The sequence below is a fragment of the Nannobrachium achirus genome (assembly GCF_963921795.1).
Source record: "Nannobrachium achirus genome assembly, chromosome: 20".
Taxonomy (NCBI): Eukaryota; Metazoa; Chordata; class Actinopteri; order Myctophiformes; family Myctophidae; genus Nannobrachium; species Nannobrachium achirus.
In genome coordinates, this window is record NC_137827.1 from 6,809,489 (window position 1) to 6,827,735 (window position 18,247).

Below are 18,247 nucleotides of genomic sequence, written 5' to 3' on the forward strand. Positions count from 1 at the left end.
TGTCTTCAAAATCCCCAAAATTACATAAGGCTGCGTCAAAACATAGATTTTAAGTCTTAAATTTTCGATATTGCCCATCCTTTGGTATGTTGTAGAGCTCGTCGAGACGAACGTGTAAATGTGTGACACATTGCTGTGCGACCCCTGGAACCCTAATTTTTTTTGACAAATGCTAATGCTAACAAATGCTATTGCTAGATTTTTCAAAATGCGATAACTCGGAAACCAAAAGGTTTTAAGCGCCCGTCTGTTAGTATATTGTATAGCTCTTCGAGACGAACGCGTGGATATGAAATGTATACAATTTTTTCAGATTGTCTTCAAAACCCCCAAAATTACATAAGGCTATATATAGTAAGGCGTCAAAACATAGATTTTAAGTCTTACATTTTCGATATTGCCCATCCTTTGGTATGTTGTAGAGCTCGTCGAGACGAACGTATAGATGTGTGACACATTGCTGTGCGACCCCTGGAACCCCACTTTTTTTTCGACAAATGCTAATGCTAACAAATGCTAATGCTATATTTTTCAAAGTGCGATAACTCGGAAAACCAAAAGGTTTTAAGCGCCCGTCTTTTAGTATGTTGTATAGCTCTTCGAGACGAGTGCGTGGATATGACATTTATTCATTTTTTTAAGATTGTCTTCAAAACCCTCAAAATTACATAAGGCGTCAAAACATAGATTTTAAGTCTTAAATTTTCGATATTGCCCATCCTTTGGTATGTTGTAGAGCTCGTCGAGACGAACGTGTAGATGTGTGACACATTGCTGTGCGACCCCTGGAACCCTGATTTTTTTGGACAAATGCTAATGCTAACAAATGCTATTGCTAGATTTTTCAAAATGCGATAACTCTGAAACCAAAAGGTTTCAAGCGCCCGTCTTTTAGTATGTTGCATAGCTCTTCGAGACGAACGCGTGGATATGAACTTTATACAATTTTTTCAGATTGTCTTCAAAACCCCCAAAATTACGTCAAATTGCGTCAAAACATAGATTTTAAGTCTTAAATTTTCGATATTGCCCATCCTTTGGTATATTGTAGAGCTCGTCGAGACGAACGTGTAGATGTGTGACACATTGCTGTGCGACCCCTGGAACCCTACTTTCTTTTGACAAATGCTAATGCTAACAAATGCTAATGCTAAATTTTTCAAAATGCAATAACTCGGAAACCAAAAGTTTTTAAGCGCCCGTCTTTTAGTATGTTGTATAGCTCATCGAGACGAGTGCGTGGATATGACATTTATTAATTTTTTTAAGATTGTCTTCAAAACCCTCAAAATTACATAAGGCTATTAATAGTAAGGCATCAAAACATAGATTTTAAGTCTTAAATTTTCGATATTGCCCATCCTTTGGTATGTTGTAGAGCTCGTCGAGACGAACGTGTAGATGTGTGACACATTGCTGTGCGACCCCTGGAACCCTACTTTTTTTCGACAAATGCTAATGCTAACAAATGCTAATGCTAGATTTTTCAAAATGCGATAACTCGGAAACCAAAAGGTTTTAAGCGCCCGTCTTTTAGTCTATTGTATAGCTCTTCGAGACGAACGCGTGGATATGAAATTTATACAATTTTTTCAGATTGTCTTCAAAACCCCCAAAATTACATAAGGCTATTAATAGTAAGGCCTCAAAACATAGATTTTAAGTCTTAAATTTTCGATATTGCCCATCCTTTGGTATGTTGTAGAGCTCGTCGAGACGAACGTGTAGATGTGTGACACATTGCTGTGCGACCCCTGGAACCCTAATTTTTTTTGACAAATGCTAATGCTAACAAATGCTATTGCTAGATTTTTCAAAATGCGATAACTCGGAAACCAAAAGGTTTTAAGCGCCCGTCTTTTAGTATATTGTATAGCTCTTCGAGACGAACGCGTGGATATGAAATGTATACAATTTTTTCAGATTGTCTTCAAAACCCCCAAAATTACATAAGGTTATTAATAGTAAGGCTTCAAAATATAGATTTTAAGTCTTACATTTTCGATATTGCCCATCCTTTGATATGTTGTAGAGCTCGTCGCACAGCAATGTGTCAATGTGTGACACATTGCTGTGCGACCCCTGGAACCCTAATTTTTTTTGACAAATGCTAATGCTAACAAATGCTATTGCTAGATTTTTCAAAGTGCGATAACTCGGAAAACCAAAAGGTTTTAAGCGCCCGTCTTTTAGTATGTTGTATAGCTCTTCGAGACGAGTGCGTGGATATGACATTTATTCATTTTTTTAAGATTGTCTTCAAAACCCTCAAAATTACATAAGGCGTCAAAACATAGATTTTAAGTCTTAAATTTTCGATATTGCCCATCCTTTGGTATGTTGTAGAGCTCGTCGAGACGAACGTGTAGATGTGTGACACATTGCTGTGCGACCCCTGGAACCCTGCTTTTTTTGGACAAATGCTAATGCTAACAAATGCTAATGCCCGTCTTTTAGTATGTTGTATAGCTCTTCGAGACGAACGCGTGGATATGAAATTTATACAATTTTTTCAGATTGTCTTCAAAATCCCCAAAATTACATAAGGCTGCGTCAAAACATAGATTTTAAGTCTTAAATTTTCGATATTGCCCATCCTTTGGTATGTTGTAGAGCTCGTCGAGACGAACGTGTAGATGTGTGACACATTGCTGTGCGACCCCTGGAACCCTAATTTTTTTTGACAAATGCTAATGCTAACAAATGCTATTGCTAGATTTTTCAAAATGCGATAACTCGGAAACCAAAAGGTTTTAAGCGCCCGTCTGTTAGTATATTGTATAGCTCTTCGAGACGAACGCGTGGATATGAAATGTATACAATTTTTTCAGATTGTCTTCAAAACCCCCAAAATTACATAAGGCTATATATAGTAAGGCGTCAAAACATAGATTTTAAGTCTTACATTTTCGATATTGCCCATCCTTTGGTATGTTGTAGAGCTCGTCGAGACGAACGTATAGATGTGTGACACATTGCTGTGCGACCTCTGGAACCCCACTTTTTTTTCGACAAATGCTAATGCTAACAAATGCTAATGCTATATTTTTCAAAGTGCGATAACTCGGAAAACCAAAAGGTTTTAAGCGCCCGTCTTTTAGTATGTTGTATAGCTCTTCGAGACGAGTGCGTGGATATGACATTTATTCATTTTTTTGAGATTGTCTTCAAAACCCTCAAAATTACATAAGGCGTCAAAACATAGATTTTAAGTCTTAAATTTTCGATATTGCCCATCCTTTGGTATGTTGTAGAGCTCGTCGAGACGAACGTGTAGATGTGTGACACATTGCTGTGCGACCCCTGGAACCCTGATTTTTTGGGACAAATGCTAATGCTAACAAATGCTATTGCTAGATTTTTCAAAATGCGATAACTCTGAAACCAAAAGGTTTCAAGCGCCCGTCTTTTAGTATGTTGCATAGCTCTTCGAGACGAACGCGTGGATATGAACTTTATACAATTTTTTCAGATTGTCTTCAAAACCCCCAAAATTACGTCAAATTGCGTCAAAACATAGATTTTAAGTCTTAAATTTTCGATATTGCCCATCCTTTGGTATATTGTAGAGCTCGTCGAGACGAACGTGTAGATGTGTGACACATTGCTGTGCGACCCCTGGAACCCTACTTTCTTTTGACAAATGCTAATGCTAACAAATGCTAATGCTAAATTTTTCAAAATGCAATAACTCGGAAACCAAAAGTTTTTAAGCGCCCGTCTTTTAGTATGTTGTATAGCTCATCGAGACGAGTGCGTGGATATGACATTTATTATTTTTTTTAAGATTGTCTTCAAAACCCTCAAAATTACATAAGGCTATTAATAGTAAGGCATCAAAACATAGATTTTAAGTCTTAAATTTTCGATATTGCCCATCCTTTGGTATGTTGTAGAGCTCGTCGAGACGAACGTGTAGATGTGTGACACATTGCTGTGCGACCCCTGGAACCCTACTTTTTTTTGACAAATGCTAATGCTAACAAATGCTAATGCTAGATTTTTCAAAATGCAATAACTCGGAAACCAAAAGGTTTTAAGCGCCCGTCTTTTAGTCTATTGTATAGCTCTTCGAGACGAACGCGTGGATATGAAATTTATTAAAAAAAATCAGATTGTCTTCAAAACCCCCAAAATTACATAAGGCTATAGTAAGGCGTCAAAACATAGATTTTCAGTCTTACATTTTCGATAGTGCTTATCTTTAGGTATGTTTTAAAGCTTGTCGAGACGAACGTGTGGATGTGTGACACATTGCTGTGCGACCTCTGGAACCCTACTTTTTTTTTTGACAAATGCTAATGCTAACAAATGCTAATGCTAGATTTTTCAAAGTGCGATAACTTGGAAAACCAAAAGGTTTTAAGCGCCCGTCTTTTAGTATGTTGTATAGCTCATCGAGACGAGTGCGTGGATATGACATTTATTCATTTTTTTAAGATTGTCTTCAAAACCCTCAAAATTACATAAGGCTATAGTAAGGCGTCAAAACATAGATTTTAAGTCTTAAATTTTCGATATTGCCCATCATTTGGTATGTTGTAGAGCTCGTCGAGACGAACGTGTAGATGTGTGACACATTGCTGTGCAGACTTGTTACTGACCAAACAAACTATGATACAGACAGACTCTTGTTCCATTCAACACTTTTATAAAACCCAATGAGCAGGACACTGCGGGGAATTGAACCTCGTCCATAGTCAACCGTGGAACTAGGAGTTCCATACCAGTGTCTTTTGCTTTTAGATTCATTTAGGTTGAATGGATCAGTATATAGTCTGGTGTCACAATATGTAGAATATACTATGATACTGACTAAAGTATGTTTCACTTTGTTTCGGTATGCACACTATGGCTACAAAGAATTATGTAGTATACAAGTCTCAGTTGGAACTGTTACCCCCGCGACCCGATTCCGGATAAGCGGTTGAAGATGGATGGATGGATGGACAATGAGTGACTATAGTACAGACTAAGCTATAGTACTTCTTGACATTTCTTAGCCTCTGTCCGGAGCCATGTGCTGACAGCTACTCACAAGCTCTCCAGTAAGAGCCGCTGATCAGACCGTCCGTGTCCGGACGGAGCAAGCTTGCTCCGTCCGGAAACGGACGGGGACTGAGCGGGAGCTGATGTGTGAGCGGTAGCTGATGTGTGAGGACGGGCTGTGAGCTTGAGCGGGAGCTGATGTGTGAGGACAGACGCTCAGTCGGACGGACGGACGCTCGCACGGACGGACGGTCGGACGCTCGGACGGACGGACGAACTTGGGGACGGACGGACGCTCGGACGGACGGACGGACGGACGGACGGACAGACGGACAGACAGACGAACTTGGGGACGGACGAACTTGGAGACGGACGGATGCTCGGACGGGCGGACGGAGGGAATCACACTCACCTGTAATAGACACAGGAATTAACCGATTAAGAACAGGAACGCATCATTACTTTAACCATTGTTTTAATGCTTTAACTATTAAAAAGAATAGCAGATGCGAGCTTGTAGATCTGCCATTTTTTTATTTGAATCAATTCGTGCAAGTCTTTGAATATTTGACCCAATTCTATAATCTCTCTTAAATAAGTAAATGTACTTTAAGCCACTGCATAGGCCTACTAGCTTTAACTCTTAATAAAGACAGCAGTGATTTGATTTGGATGTTTGACATTGGACACATATTTTGTCAGGTCACCAATTTCCCCATAACACCGGAGGAGGAGCTAGGCAGAAATATGAGGCTTGGAATTTGTCTTGAAAAGAACCGCAGAAGTCTTTAGACCAGGGCTCTTCAGCGTTTCCAGGCCAAGGACCCCTTAATCGAGGGAGAGAGATGAAGCAGGGACCCCCACAAACAGATACAGTAGTTTTGTTTGACAGCACAATCATCAGTGTATTTTGGATTCATGTCAATTTGTGTTTTCAGATATTTAAACACTTGACCGTCAATACTTAATAAACTCAACCTTTCACTCTGTACTTAGTCTGCTCTTTTCCCCTTCTACATTAAACCACCTTTGCCAGAAATAGCCGATCTACAAGCTCACAGATCTGCTATTTTTGACTAAAGTTCACAGATTATGTTCAAGTGGTTAATATAAAAGAGGAGAAAAAAGTTTCTATCACTCAAAGATTTGGAGGACCCCCCTGTAGTAACTCTGAGGACCCCCTAGGGGTCCCGGAGCCCCTGTTGGAGACCCCTGCTTTAGACCAGTGGTTCTCAAAGTGTCTGGTTCACCTGTCAGCCTTTAGACCAGTGGTTCTCACAGTGTGGTCTGAGGACCCCCAGGGGTCCTCTCAACGTATCACCATAAACCATAACTGGCGGCCCGGGGGCCACATGCGGCCCCCACCTTCACTTAATGTGGCCCGCAGGTTAATACTGGAATACCGATATATTATTGATTTCAGCTGTTATAATTCCAAACATGCAAACATGACCGTTTTAATTACTTCAGACTACAGTATATTAGTAGCTTAATGACCAGCATAGTAGTATTAAAATGTTTATTTTTATGTCCAATTCATTTGTATTTAGGTTCATAAAGTTAACATGAGTACCGGTAAATCCGTTTGAAATTGAATCAAAATGTTACATTTCAGGATTCCAATTCAAAAATAAAAAAATAATTCAGGATTCCAATTCAAAAGAAGCTAAAATAGACAATCTACAAGCTCAAAACGCATGGCAGCGCGATGCGTTTTGAGCTTGTAGATCTGCTATTTTTGCTTCTTTTGTATGAGATACTAGAATGACAAAGTAGGACGTAGCAATATGCAATGTGGCCCTCTGGAGTGAAGGTGGAAATATAGTGGCCCTCGCAATCATCAAAGTTGCCCACCCCTGCTATAAAGGAAAAGAAAATTGGCATGTGAGGGGTCCAACTAGGGGTTTTGAATTATTCTGAATCCATTTGAAGCATTTGTTTTGCACGAAAAACATTCCTTAACGGACGAACAAGACTATGGTTTAATGATGAGTCATCACTTTTCACAGTCGTTTTAGCCCAAGGAATGTTTTTTCATGCAAAACAAATGCTTGAAATGGATTCAGAATAATTAGTTTGACCCCTCACATTTGTACGAGGGGCATGGGGGCTTAATTTGTTATTTAACCTTCATAGTTGACCAAACCACTGAGAAACGGACCTATGCTCTCACGGTCACAGAAATATCGCCCCAACTCAAACTTTGTTCTCTTTGGGGCATCACAACCAGAGAGAACAAAGTATGAACAAGAGGGCAAGTGCAGTATTATATGATATGACATGCTTATCTGAGGTTGCTGTCTATTTTTATTTTTATATTATATTTTACTTTTAGGATTGCTACATGCATTATGGATGTTCTTTTTATTGACAGGAGACTATGGACTGAACTGACTGACCTACCAACAGACCAATGGTTTTATGGCTTTATTGCTCAATCAATTATTTTATCTATTTTATTGTTGCTGATGCTGTTGTTATGTATGCACTAAACGACATTTCGTTGTATGTTTGATAGTGACAAATAAACATCTTATCTTATCTAACTGTGCACTACCACTCCCTGGATACCGATTTCAGAATCTCTGCCACAAATCTTTCACATGGGCCTGTTCTAGAGCCACCAGGAGGCCGATTTTCTCAAAACTAACCTTTGCCAGTACTCCCACAGATTTTGTCCAAAAAACACCCAAATCGGACAATATCTCTACAGTCATGTGATAGACATGGATCTGTCCGATTTTCCATATACCATCCTGATTGGCTAAAACTGTCTTCCAAAGTTTGCAGGATTGACCGAATTCACGTTACGCAACTTCCTGGTGCCGACGTCACGGTTGAAGGGGAAAACCCTACTAAAAGCCCATTGAGTTAACACAGAAATCGCAGATTTAATGCAATTTCCGAATAGTGAAGTATAAAATATGGCTAGCATGATCAAGAACACAAGATAGTAAAAGGCACAAAGCGTTATAAAAGCGTTAACATTTTTAAATCATTTATTAAAACATTTTATAGTTATTTTCCTGTTCTTTTTTCACATTAACATCACCATTAAATCCTATTGTTTAGTATTACAATGCCATTGGCCACGATATTTGCATATAAATACCCCCCACAGGGGCTGATATTCACACCTCCCAGAGAAGTTGAAATTCCAGCGTCTGGACGAACAACATCTCGCTTTTTAACTGAAGCTATTCCTCACTAAAACATAAGTAAAATGCCTGTAATATATTCTAGAACATGTATGTTATTATTGTGAAAAGTATCCCCAAAATGCAAATTAGAGCATGATTTATGATTTATGGCTATAAAACCTTACAAAAACATTATTTTTTTAACATTACATTTTCCTGTGATTAGGACAGCATCTGATTTTTTAAAAAGTAGAAATTAATTCGGGTCTTGCAGGGTTAAGTCCAGCAATTTCTGTGTTATTTTACCCTCAGCAACGTCAGCACCAGGAAGTTGCTGAGAAAATTTGCTGAGTGCGCGTGCGTGGGCGGGCCGTGAATAGGGTCTATTGGTCCCTTTTGAATAAAATGCTTGAAATCATGAATGCAGTGTGCGATTTCATTCCCAATAGGCAGAGGAATAAATGCCACTCTTTTCACATTGGCCTGGTATAGCACCACCAGCAGTTTGCCAAACTAATTTTTGGAACAAAACGCCTCAAATCATGCATGCAGCGTCACATTGCCGTTAAAGGTCAAAGAAGACATGGCACCCTTTTCACATTTAGCGCCACCAGGACCTACCTGGCCTGATGGAGACCTGTGCTCGGAAGAACACTGCTTCTAGTTTATCTATCTGTGCTAATGGAAAACGTGCTAGTCTTCAAAAAAAGCAAGGTAACACATCAATACAATAAGCAAAGGAATAAATCAATACAATAAGCAAGGTAATATATCAATATAATAAGCAAGGTAATATATCAATATAATAAGCAAAGGAATAAATCAATACAATAAGCAAGGTAATATATCAATATAATAAGCAAAGGAATAAATCAATACAATAAGCAAGGTAATATATCAATATAATAAGCAAGACAATATGTCAGTATCAACAACAATAACATAGGTAGACCACGCACCTAATCAGTAAAAAGTATAATAATGACGCGTGTACCATGCGACCACTTAAACTTAAAGCTGTACTGTGGAAGCTGCTCAACTAATGGTCAGTAGCGGTATTGCTTTTTTCGGCCGGACCACGGCGGCCGTCACGAGCACCTCTGCCTCGCCGATACGCATCCGTAGAGCCGTCTCCCGTCATTTTTAGACCAGGATTGAGGGAGTAGCAAGCAAGATTCCTTCACCAATGTAAACACAGTTGCTGAGGGAAGCTACTTCCTTTAGAGACAGCAAGACTCGCTGTGATTGGCCAGTGGTGTATGATCTGCGCTGTGATTGGCCGGTAGTGTATCATGTGGGATATGACATCATTTTGCCGGGAAATTCTCCCCCCCTCACAACTCATAGAAAACATAGAAAGAGAAGGCTTCAGAAGCTGAAAATAACAGAGTGGGTGTTCTAAAACTTTAGCGATTTAACAGTTAGGACAATTTTAAGATTTGTTTTATAAAAAAAGTTACATGGTATAACTTTAAGATTTCCAATGCTAGCACTTTTGACTCACAGATGAAGTATATCGTAGGTAGTGTATCAAGATGACATATATGCCACTTTAAAAAGGCCACATTAAACACATGGGACACTTTATTAGAACACAAAAAAATCGTTAAGGCCTCAGTAGTTCTTTCTAAATAGTTCCAGAACTATCGCTCAACACCTACTATACAGGTCTATTGATATGCATACTGTAATACAGGCTTGTTTCTTTGCTAAAACACCATTTTCCATTGGGATCAATGCATGTCTGTTTGCTTGAGAGGCATGACCCCTGCTCAGAAAAGATACGTGGCGTGCGATCCCAGACTAATTCAACACTGGTTACGTCTTTTGTACAAAATGTATTTTTGTTTGGCATCCTTCAGACAATGCAGTGGTATAATAACAGCAAACAATATAAAAAAAACAGCAAACAATGAAATCTAAAAAGATAGTAATAAGATAAAGATAATAAAGATAATGACGTAGAAAGATTTTTTGGAGAAAAGAAAGAATGCAAAAGGCAAAAGAGCAAAGTACATGTGCATAAGGTTTGGTATATTGTAGCCGCAAATTGCAACACTAGATTTTTTTTTATAATCGGATGAATCTAGGGTTGCAATACCTCCCATAGGGATCCAATGCATCAAAACAGTTTTTCGCTATCTGATTGTATTAAACGACTTCAAACACACCACTATTGTGGCTCTATGGAAAGCTTGGAATTTACTCTAGCTATCTGCAAAGTGTTTGTTTCAGAAAAATCCACGGTAGACATGTTATGAGTTACTTTCTATCCAAGAAATTTGGTTCAGGTGATAATTTTTTCTAAGTCCTGGAGTTTGGAAGCGCTCGTGGAAAATCCCTCAACGGTCCTGTGACCACCTGGTTCTAAATGTCACATTATGCAGGAGGCAGCGGGACATGGCGTTATGGAAGACGAGCGCTTCCGAAGTTCAACACTTAGAAAATAAACCATGTCTGCTCGGATTTCTTGACAGAAAATAAATCATAACAATTATACGGTGGATTTTTCAGAAACAAACACTTTGCAGATAGCTAGAATAAATTCCAAGCTTTCCATAGAGCCACAATATTGGTGTGTTTGAAGTCGTTTAATACAATCAGATAGCAAAAAACTGTTTTGATGCATTGGATCCCTATGGGAGGTATTGCAACCCTAGATTCATCCGATTATAAAAAAAAATCTAGTGTTGCAATTTGCGGCTAGGTATATTGTATACACCAGCAGTATTCTTTCCAGTGGTTGCTGCTGTACTTTTTGTAAACATCTTCACAGTATGTTCAACAGGTTGGTTTGTAACAGATCGCCGTGGACTCTTGTGCAGGGTTCCCACACATTTTTACCAATTAATTTCCAAAACTTTTCCAAAACTTTTCCAGAATATTTACCCCAATTTCCAGGACTATATAACAATAATTCAGCTCAATAACAAGTCGCTTACTCCTATGCGCAACGCCCAAAGACAGGTAGTGTATGGCAGTGGTTCTCAATCTTTTCAGGCCGTGACCCCCAAAATAATCATATTTGAACTGGGGACCCGGCACCCTGAAAGAGCACTAAGAGTTGAGGAATTTTGTATAACACGGTTCTATTGTGAAAATAGCAGATCTACATGCTCAGTGAGCATGTAGATCGGCTATTTTCACAATTTCAGCCTCTAATATTTGACAATTTGGCCCATGTTTAATTTGTCATTTCAGAGGTATTAACAAAATCAATAAAGACAATGCATAGCTATTTTTTCCAGGACCTTCCAGGACCCTTGATGAATTCCAAAACTTTTCCACTACTGGAAAAATATGTTTCCAATTTCAAAATATTTCCAGGAATTTCATGACCGTGGGAACCCTGACAAACACAAAACTGGAGCAAGGGTGGAGTGTCATAGGCGTGCGTCTGGAGTTTTCGTGGTGTCTAAGTGCTGGATGATGGTGGCACCTGCTGGGTGCTAAAGTGAGTCGCTTATTTGGGCTTGTTTCAGATTAATAGATCGGCTGGGTGAAAATAGTCGATCGACAAGCACACAACACGTTGTGATGCCACACGTTGAGCTTGTAGATCTCCTAATTTTCAAATAGCAAATCTGTGAATGTTTTTGAAACATTGTACAACATAATTGTTGTATGGGGGGGAGGTATTAAAAAGTCCAGGTGTATGGAGACGTCCGTCTCTCTTCTGTCCTGATGGTGGCGCCGTCCTGTGCCGTCTGGCTGTCTGGCTGGCTGTCTGTCACCGTCCTTTTCTGAACTGTGACTGGAAACAAAGACATCATGATGATGAATGGAATACATACAGTAGGACCACAATGGAAACTAGCCCTCTGGGCCTTTTGTGTTTTCCTTTTAGCATCATTGTATCAACTGTATCGCTGAACTATTTGCAACATGTTAAAGCTATACTGTGTAAGTTGCTCAACTAGTGGTCTGTAGCAGTATAGTAAACCGCGGTCGCGTCTGCTTTTTTCGGCCGTTTTTCGCCACGGACCGGGCCGTCAGACCATCGCGACCGCCTCGCCTCGCCGAGACGCTTTCAATGAGGTCTCCCGTGTCTCTCTACGAGCAGCGGTTGGGGAGTTACATGCTAGACTTCTACACCAGCTTAAACAAAGCTGTTGAAGCAAGCTATTTCCTGAAAAGACGCAAGATGCACTGTAATTGGCCGGTAGTGTATCATGTGTGTATGATCTGCGATGTGATTGGCCAACGTATACACAACGTATACAGATGATGCAGATTACGTCATTTTGCCGCGAAATTCTCCCCCCCTCACGGCTCATAGAAAACATATAAAGAGAAGGCTTCAGAAGCTGAAAATAACGGAGTGGGTGTTCTAAAACTTTAGCGATTTAACGGTTAGGACAATTTTAAGATTTGTTTTATAAAAAAAGTTACATGGTATAACTTTAACAAAGTATTCAATCAATACATCAGTCAATCAATACACACACATTACAATACAAACACATCGTATGATGAGAACTGTTCTTTACTAGAACATGATCATGACCATGATGATCATGTTGTATAACTCAGTGGTCCTCAACCTTTTCAGGCCGCGACCCCCAAAATAATCATATTTTAACGGGGGACCCCCCACCCTGACGAACATTAAGAGTTGATCGCGGCATTACATTTTGTATAACACGGTTCTATTTTGATAATAGCAGATCTACATGCTCACAACGCCTCGCAACGTGAGGCGTTGTGAGCATTTAGATCAGCTATTTTCACAATTTCTGCCTCCAATATATGACAATTTGGCCAATGTTTAATTTGTCATTTTAGAGGTATTAATTAAGTCCTTAAACTGACATTTTAGAAATGTGCAGCCAGATACCCTCTATCCACCTCTTTCTAGAGATTATTTGGACCACACTTCCGGTTTAACAGCAGACATACAAGCTCACGTCGCGTCGCAGATGCAACTCGTTGTGAGCTTGTAAATCACACTCGGCTGCGGCGCCGGAAGCTCGGTACAACATCTGCGCAATGCACTATGTTGCGTTGGAAACCCGTGGATACACTTAATATTTATCTTGGTTTGTTTACTGTTAAGGGAGAAAACAACGTCTCACATTAAATTAATCATCTGGGGACCCCCCATATTAATTTGGGGACCCACAGGTTGAGAACCACTGTTATAACTGACCAGTTTCCACTGCAGTATCCTGATCCACTCGTCTGCCTCCACACCGGTCTTAGCACACATGAAGAAGGTCCTGTCAGGGAACACCAGACTGCACGCGCACGCACACGCACGCACGCACGCACGCACGCACGCACGCACGCACGCACGCACGCACGCACGCACGCACGCACGCACGCACGCACGCACGCGCGCGCGCGCACGCACACACACACACACACACACACACACACACACACACACACACACACACACACACACACACACACACACACACACACACACACACACACACGCACACACGCACACACGCACACACGCACACACGCACACACAGTTTATCCTTACTGGACCATCAGCGTTTTATATCGCTTCACTTCACAGCGACGTCCAAACATTACATCATCATGACAAAACCGGTGGTGGAAGAAGTAAGAAAAGCCCCTATCAGACCCTGTATGAACTTCTGCCATTGCACCATAGAAAGTACCCTCGCGTACTGCAGCACAGCTACTAGCCTACTACTCTACTGCAGGGGTTTTCAAAGTGGGTGACGGGGCACCCTAGGGTCCCGCGACGGCAGTCCAGGGGTGCCGCGAGATCATTTGATAATATTTGGAATTTATTTGGACACTTGAAGAAATATTTTGTATCATTTTACACTAGAAGTACAAAGTTATTTTCAGTCAGTTCTAACCAAAATGGCTGTTATCTCAACGTTTTCCTCGCAACATAATCACTAAAATATTGTCACTGTCAGGCAGAAACCTCTGTCGCACAAAACTAGTGAAAACAGCAGATCTACAAGCACACAACGCCTCGCGATGCGAGGCGTTGTGTGCTTGTAGATCTGCTGTTTTCACTAGTTTAGTACATTTCATAGATGATAAATACAAAACGAACGGTTTGGTTTCCACCCGACAACGACGATATGCTATAAATTTAAGGTGCTGGGAGTGAAAATTATAATGTAGGGGTGCCTCGGATTAAAAACATATTTATGGGGTGCCCTGAGACAAATACGTTTGGGAACCCCTGCTCTACTGTATTGGAGCGGAAATCACTGCTGAGGGTGGGTGGGCGGTGACTCTTCTCCCTCCTGGTTCCCAAACTGTGGCAACAACTCCCCCATGTAGTTAGAAACTGCAAACTCACTCCCAATCATCCATTATTTTATGCTTTAACTATTGAAACCTTTTTTTGAGGTTCTCAAACTTTTTCAGGTCAAGGACCAACCGAAATGTATTTGGCCACTGACACCATCTCAAAATATGTTGTTCCAGGGACCCCCCCCCCCCCAGAAGCAAATATTTGAGTTGCAAATGTTGCGTTTCAGAAAGATATATTCAAGCTCGCAAGCGAGTGTGAGCTTGTAGATCTGCTATTTTTCAATAGTTAAAGCATAGCAAAAAAATAATAAGTTTGGACGAACTGCATCTCACTTTTTCACTGAAGCTATTCCTCAAAAAAAAAACATAATTCTAGGCCTAAATGGGTTAATTGACAATTGATTGATTATAGTGCTGTCAAACAAGGCCATGCATATAAAGGTACAGCACAGAAGCATGGAAATACTCAAGTAAAGTAAAAGCCTGGGTTGGTGCTAAAATGACCCCAGACATGTTTAGTTTAGTTTTTTAGTTCAGTTTGGGGGTCCTTCACATGAAAAGGTTTGAGAACCACTGACATAGTAGTCTCTCAAGAACAGACTAACTGAGCTCCAGTTAAGTGAAAAGGACCTTTTCTTTGACGATGGCTGGCCAGATTGCTGATATAGAAACATAGGTTTTCTCCAAAAATCTTAGAAGGATTCAAAAGACACTTATAGAATCGGGTCAAAATTCTAATTTTCACGATTTTTCAAAAATAGCAGATCTACAAGCTCACAGCGCGGCACCGAGTGCCGCGCTGTGAGCTTGTATATCTGCTATTTTTTTATATTTAAAGCATAAAATATTGCGTCATAATGTGTTCAGGCCTAAATGGGTTAAAAGTGAAATATCCCTTTAAGTAGGACAGCACTTGAGTAACCGCACACTCGTCACTTCCCAGCATTGCAGTTTTATTTGTGTTCCGTACATCTGCCACTGCTTCCTCTTTTCATAACCAGCTGTCACTTTGTCAAATGTCCCTGGACTGCCTGCCAGGAGGAAGTGAAACACAACCGCTTGCTAAAATAAAATAAAAAAAGTGCCCGCTGTTGTCAAAACTGAAAGGCCAGCGGATGTTTGTGTGACACAGGTTATTAACAATGGGTACACATTATTGTGTATCATTATTTTATGCTCTAACTATTGAAAAACAGCAGATATACAAGCTCACAGTGCGGCACCGAGTGCCGCGCTGCGAGCTTGTAGATCTGCTATTTTTGAAAAATCGTGAAAATTAGAATTTTGACCCGATTCTATAAGTACCTTAAGATTTTTTTAAAAACCTATGTTTTTATGTCAGCAATCTGGCTATAACCATCGTCAAAGAAAAGGTCCTTTTCATTTAACTGGAGCTCAGTTAGTCTGTTCTTGAGAGACTACCATGTCAGTGGTTCTCAAATGTTTTCATGTGAAGGACCCCCAAACTGATATTTATTTGGCCACGGACCCCCATCTCAAAATATTTAGTTCCAGGGACCACCCAGAAGCTAAATTTGAGTTACAAACATTCGCTTTGAAAATACAATTATATTCAAAGATTTGCACACATTTTCACAACTTTTTTCAAAAATAGCAGATCTACAAGCTCGCAGCGCGGCACTCGGTGCCGCGCTGTGAGCTTGTATATCTGCTATTTTTCACTGGTTAAAGCATTCAATAATTCTAGGCCTAAATTGGTTAAACATGTAGGACTGAGCCCAGTCTACATTTAGTGCCCCACCCAGCAAGCATGCCAGGACCTGGACCAATCAGTGACGTTCAGAACTGGGCCAGATCACAGCCCACAATATGGGAATGATCTTGATGTCATTACCAGGACGTCATATGGACTTTTTTGTTTGACAGGATTATTGTTATTGTTTGTAATCTTAGTTGAAATATGAGCATATAAGGTTATATTCTAGTTTATGATATTTATCTGGCCTAGAATATCACCTGATTTCAACCAACATAAATCCTTGTCAAACTAAAAAGCCCATATGACATCATGGTCATCACGTCAAGATCATCCCCATATGGGCTGTGATCTGGCCCCAATCGAGACGTCACTGATTGGTCCGTGCTTGCTGGGCCTGCTTTGTCCCCTCAGTGTGGCAGTGTCCTTTGGTAGCTCTAATTTTTGTCCCGGAGATTTGGCATGTGGGGGGTGGGGGGGTCATAAATTAATGGGGCTTTTAAGCCGTGACATCATTTTGTAGGCAGAGGAGAACTCTGCCCCCAGAGCATTTTCTGTCCCTCGCTATTTCAACAGATCCGAGACAAAAATAACGACTAAAGTATAATTCTAACACTTTCCTTTCAACAACAAAGAGAAGAAAAATGTGTAAATAGTAAAAATAGTAAAAAGATTCACGGAAACTGGGGGCAGAAATTCTCCTCTGCCTACAAAATGATGTCATACTTAACAGCCCCATAGGATGCCTACTGAACTTTTTGAGTTTGACTTGCACCGCTCAAAAAATGCAGAAGGCCCTGATCATAAACTATTTGGGATGAATAGACCTGTGGGAGAGGTTCCTTCTTCTGGACACATTAATTTGAGCAAAGATTTATTGCCAACATGTTTTTTTGTTTGTTTTTTACAACGGTTCAACAACTTAGACCGGTTTTACAGTTGACTGAATTTGAACACAACTCTGATGCACTGCAGCTGTTATCAGCGACGTATAAAAGACAGAACAGACCAGTGATTCACAACTTGTGTGCCGCCCAGGTGGTGACAGTAAACGTTACAGTCTGCTACAGTAAATGCCTAAATCAAGGGTCTTAAAATGCTTTTCAAGCCATGGACCCCTTAGCTGAGAGAGAGAGAGAGAGAGAGAGAGAGAGAGATGAAGCAGGGACCCCAAGTACATACTGCATAACATTGTGTTGCAGATTAATCTTTATCATAGAGTTCATACAGTAGATAGATGTATAGAGTTGTTTGACAGCACTGTCATCAGTGTGTGTTCAAACTAAGTCTGGGACTTTAACTGATTAATTGCGATTAATTAATTACAGAAAATTAACACGATTAAAAAATTGTACGCATTTTAATCGCACTTGGTTTTTGCACCACAGAACCTTCAGTTTCGGGCATACCGATCATAGCGATGCACCAACCAAGAAGAGACAACAAACGCAAAGGGAGAAGTAGCCGGTCAGAGCGCTTTGCTTGGCCCAGTGGATGCAAAATTTAGATTATCTCGCTCCTCGTTGATTCACTCGTACAACAAAATGTGTTTTACTTGAAAAAAAAGCTTCTCAGGTCAAATATCGATGTGCGATTAAAATGCGATTAATTGCGATTAATTAATCACAGAGCCTGTAATTAATTAGATTAAATTTTTTGATCGCATCCCAGCCCTAGTTCAAACGTGTTCTTTTGTCAACATAAACAGTGCAACAGAACCACAATACAACCAGGGTGATGTGTCTACAAGGAAACACCCCAGCACAATAATATAGTGGCTGATAGAGGTATAGATAATGGAGGATAGATATATTAGAAGGTTACTACCAAGTGTACCGTTAATGTGTATGTTCAGACATTTAACCACTTAAATGCTCAATACCCAATAAACTAAAAAACCCTAACCCTGAAAATAGCCGATCTACAAGCTCACTAGCCTGGTTAATAAACCAGACCGCACAACACCACCCCGTGGTGTGTGTGATAGAGTCTGGTTTATTAACCAGGCAACAAGCTCACAACACATCGTGACTTGACGTGTTGTGAGCTTATAGATCAGCTATTTTCTGCAACAACAAAAACAAAAGAAGAAGAAAAAATCCTATCACACAAAGATTCGGAGGCCCCCCCTGTTGTAACTCTGAGG

At 40.3% G+C, this 18,247-nt stretch overlaps 1 protein-coding gene across 1 annotated transcript in view; it reads right to left on the minus strand.

Annotated features, from left to right (window-relative positions):
- Nucleotides 1-11,630: 11,630 nt before the first annotated feature.
- Nucleotides 11,631-18,247, minus strand: part of dapp1 (dual adaptor of phosphotyrosine and 3-phosphoinositides) — a gene marked incomplete at its 5' end in the record, with an annotated part of 13,584 nt that continues 6,967 nt past the window's right edge. The window contains 3 exons of the mRNA XM_080750308.1: nucleotides 11,631-11,883; nucleotides 13,279-13,366; nucleotides 15,355-15,446. Of these exons, the coding sequence (XP_080606434.1) occupies nucleotides 11,860-11,883; nucleotides 13,279-13,366; nucleotides 15,355-15,446 (204 nt within the window). The 3' untranslated portion in view covers nucleotides 11,631-11,859. The remainder of the gene's footprint in view (nucleotides 11,884-13,278; nucleotides 13,367-15,354; nucleotides 15,447-18,247) is intronic.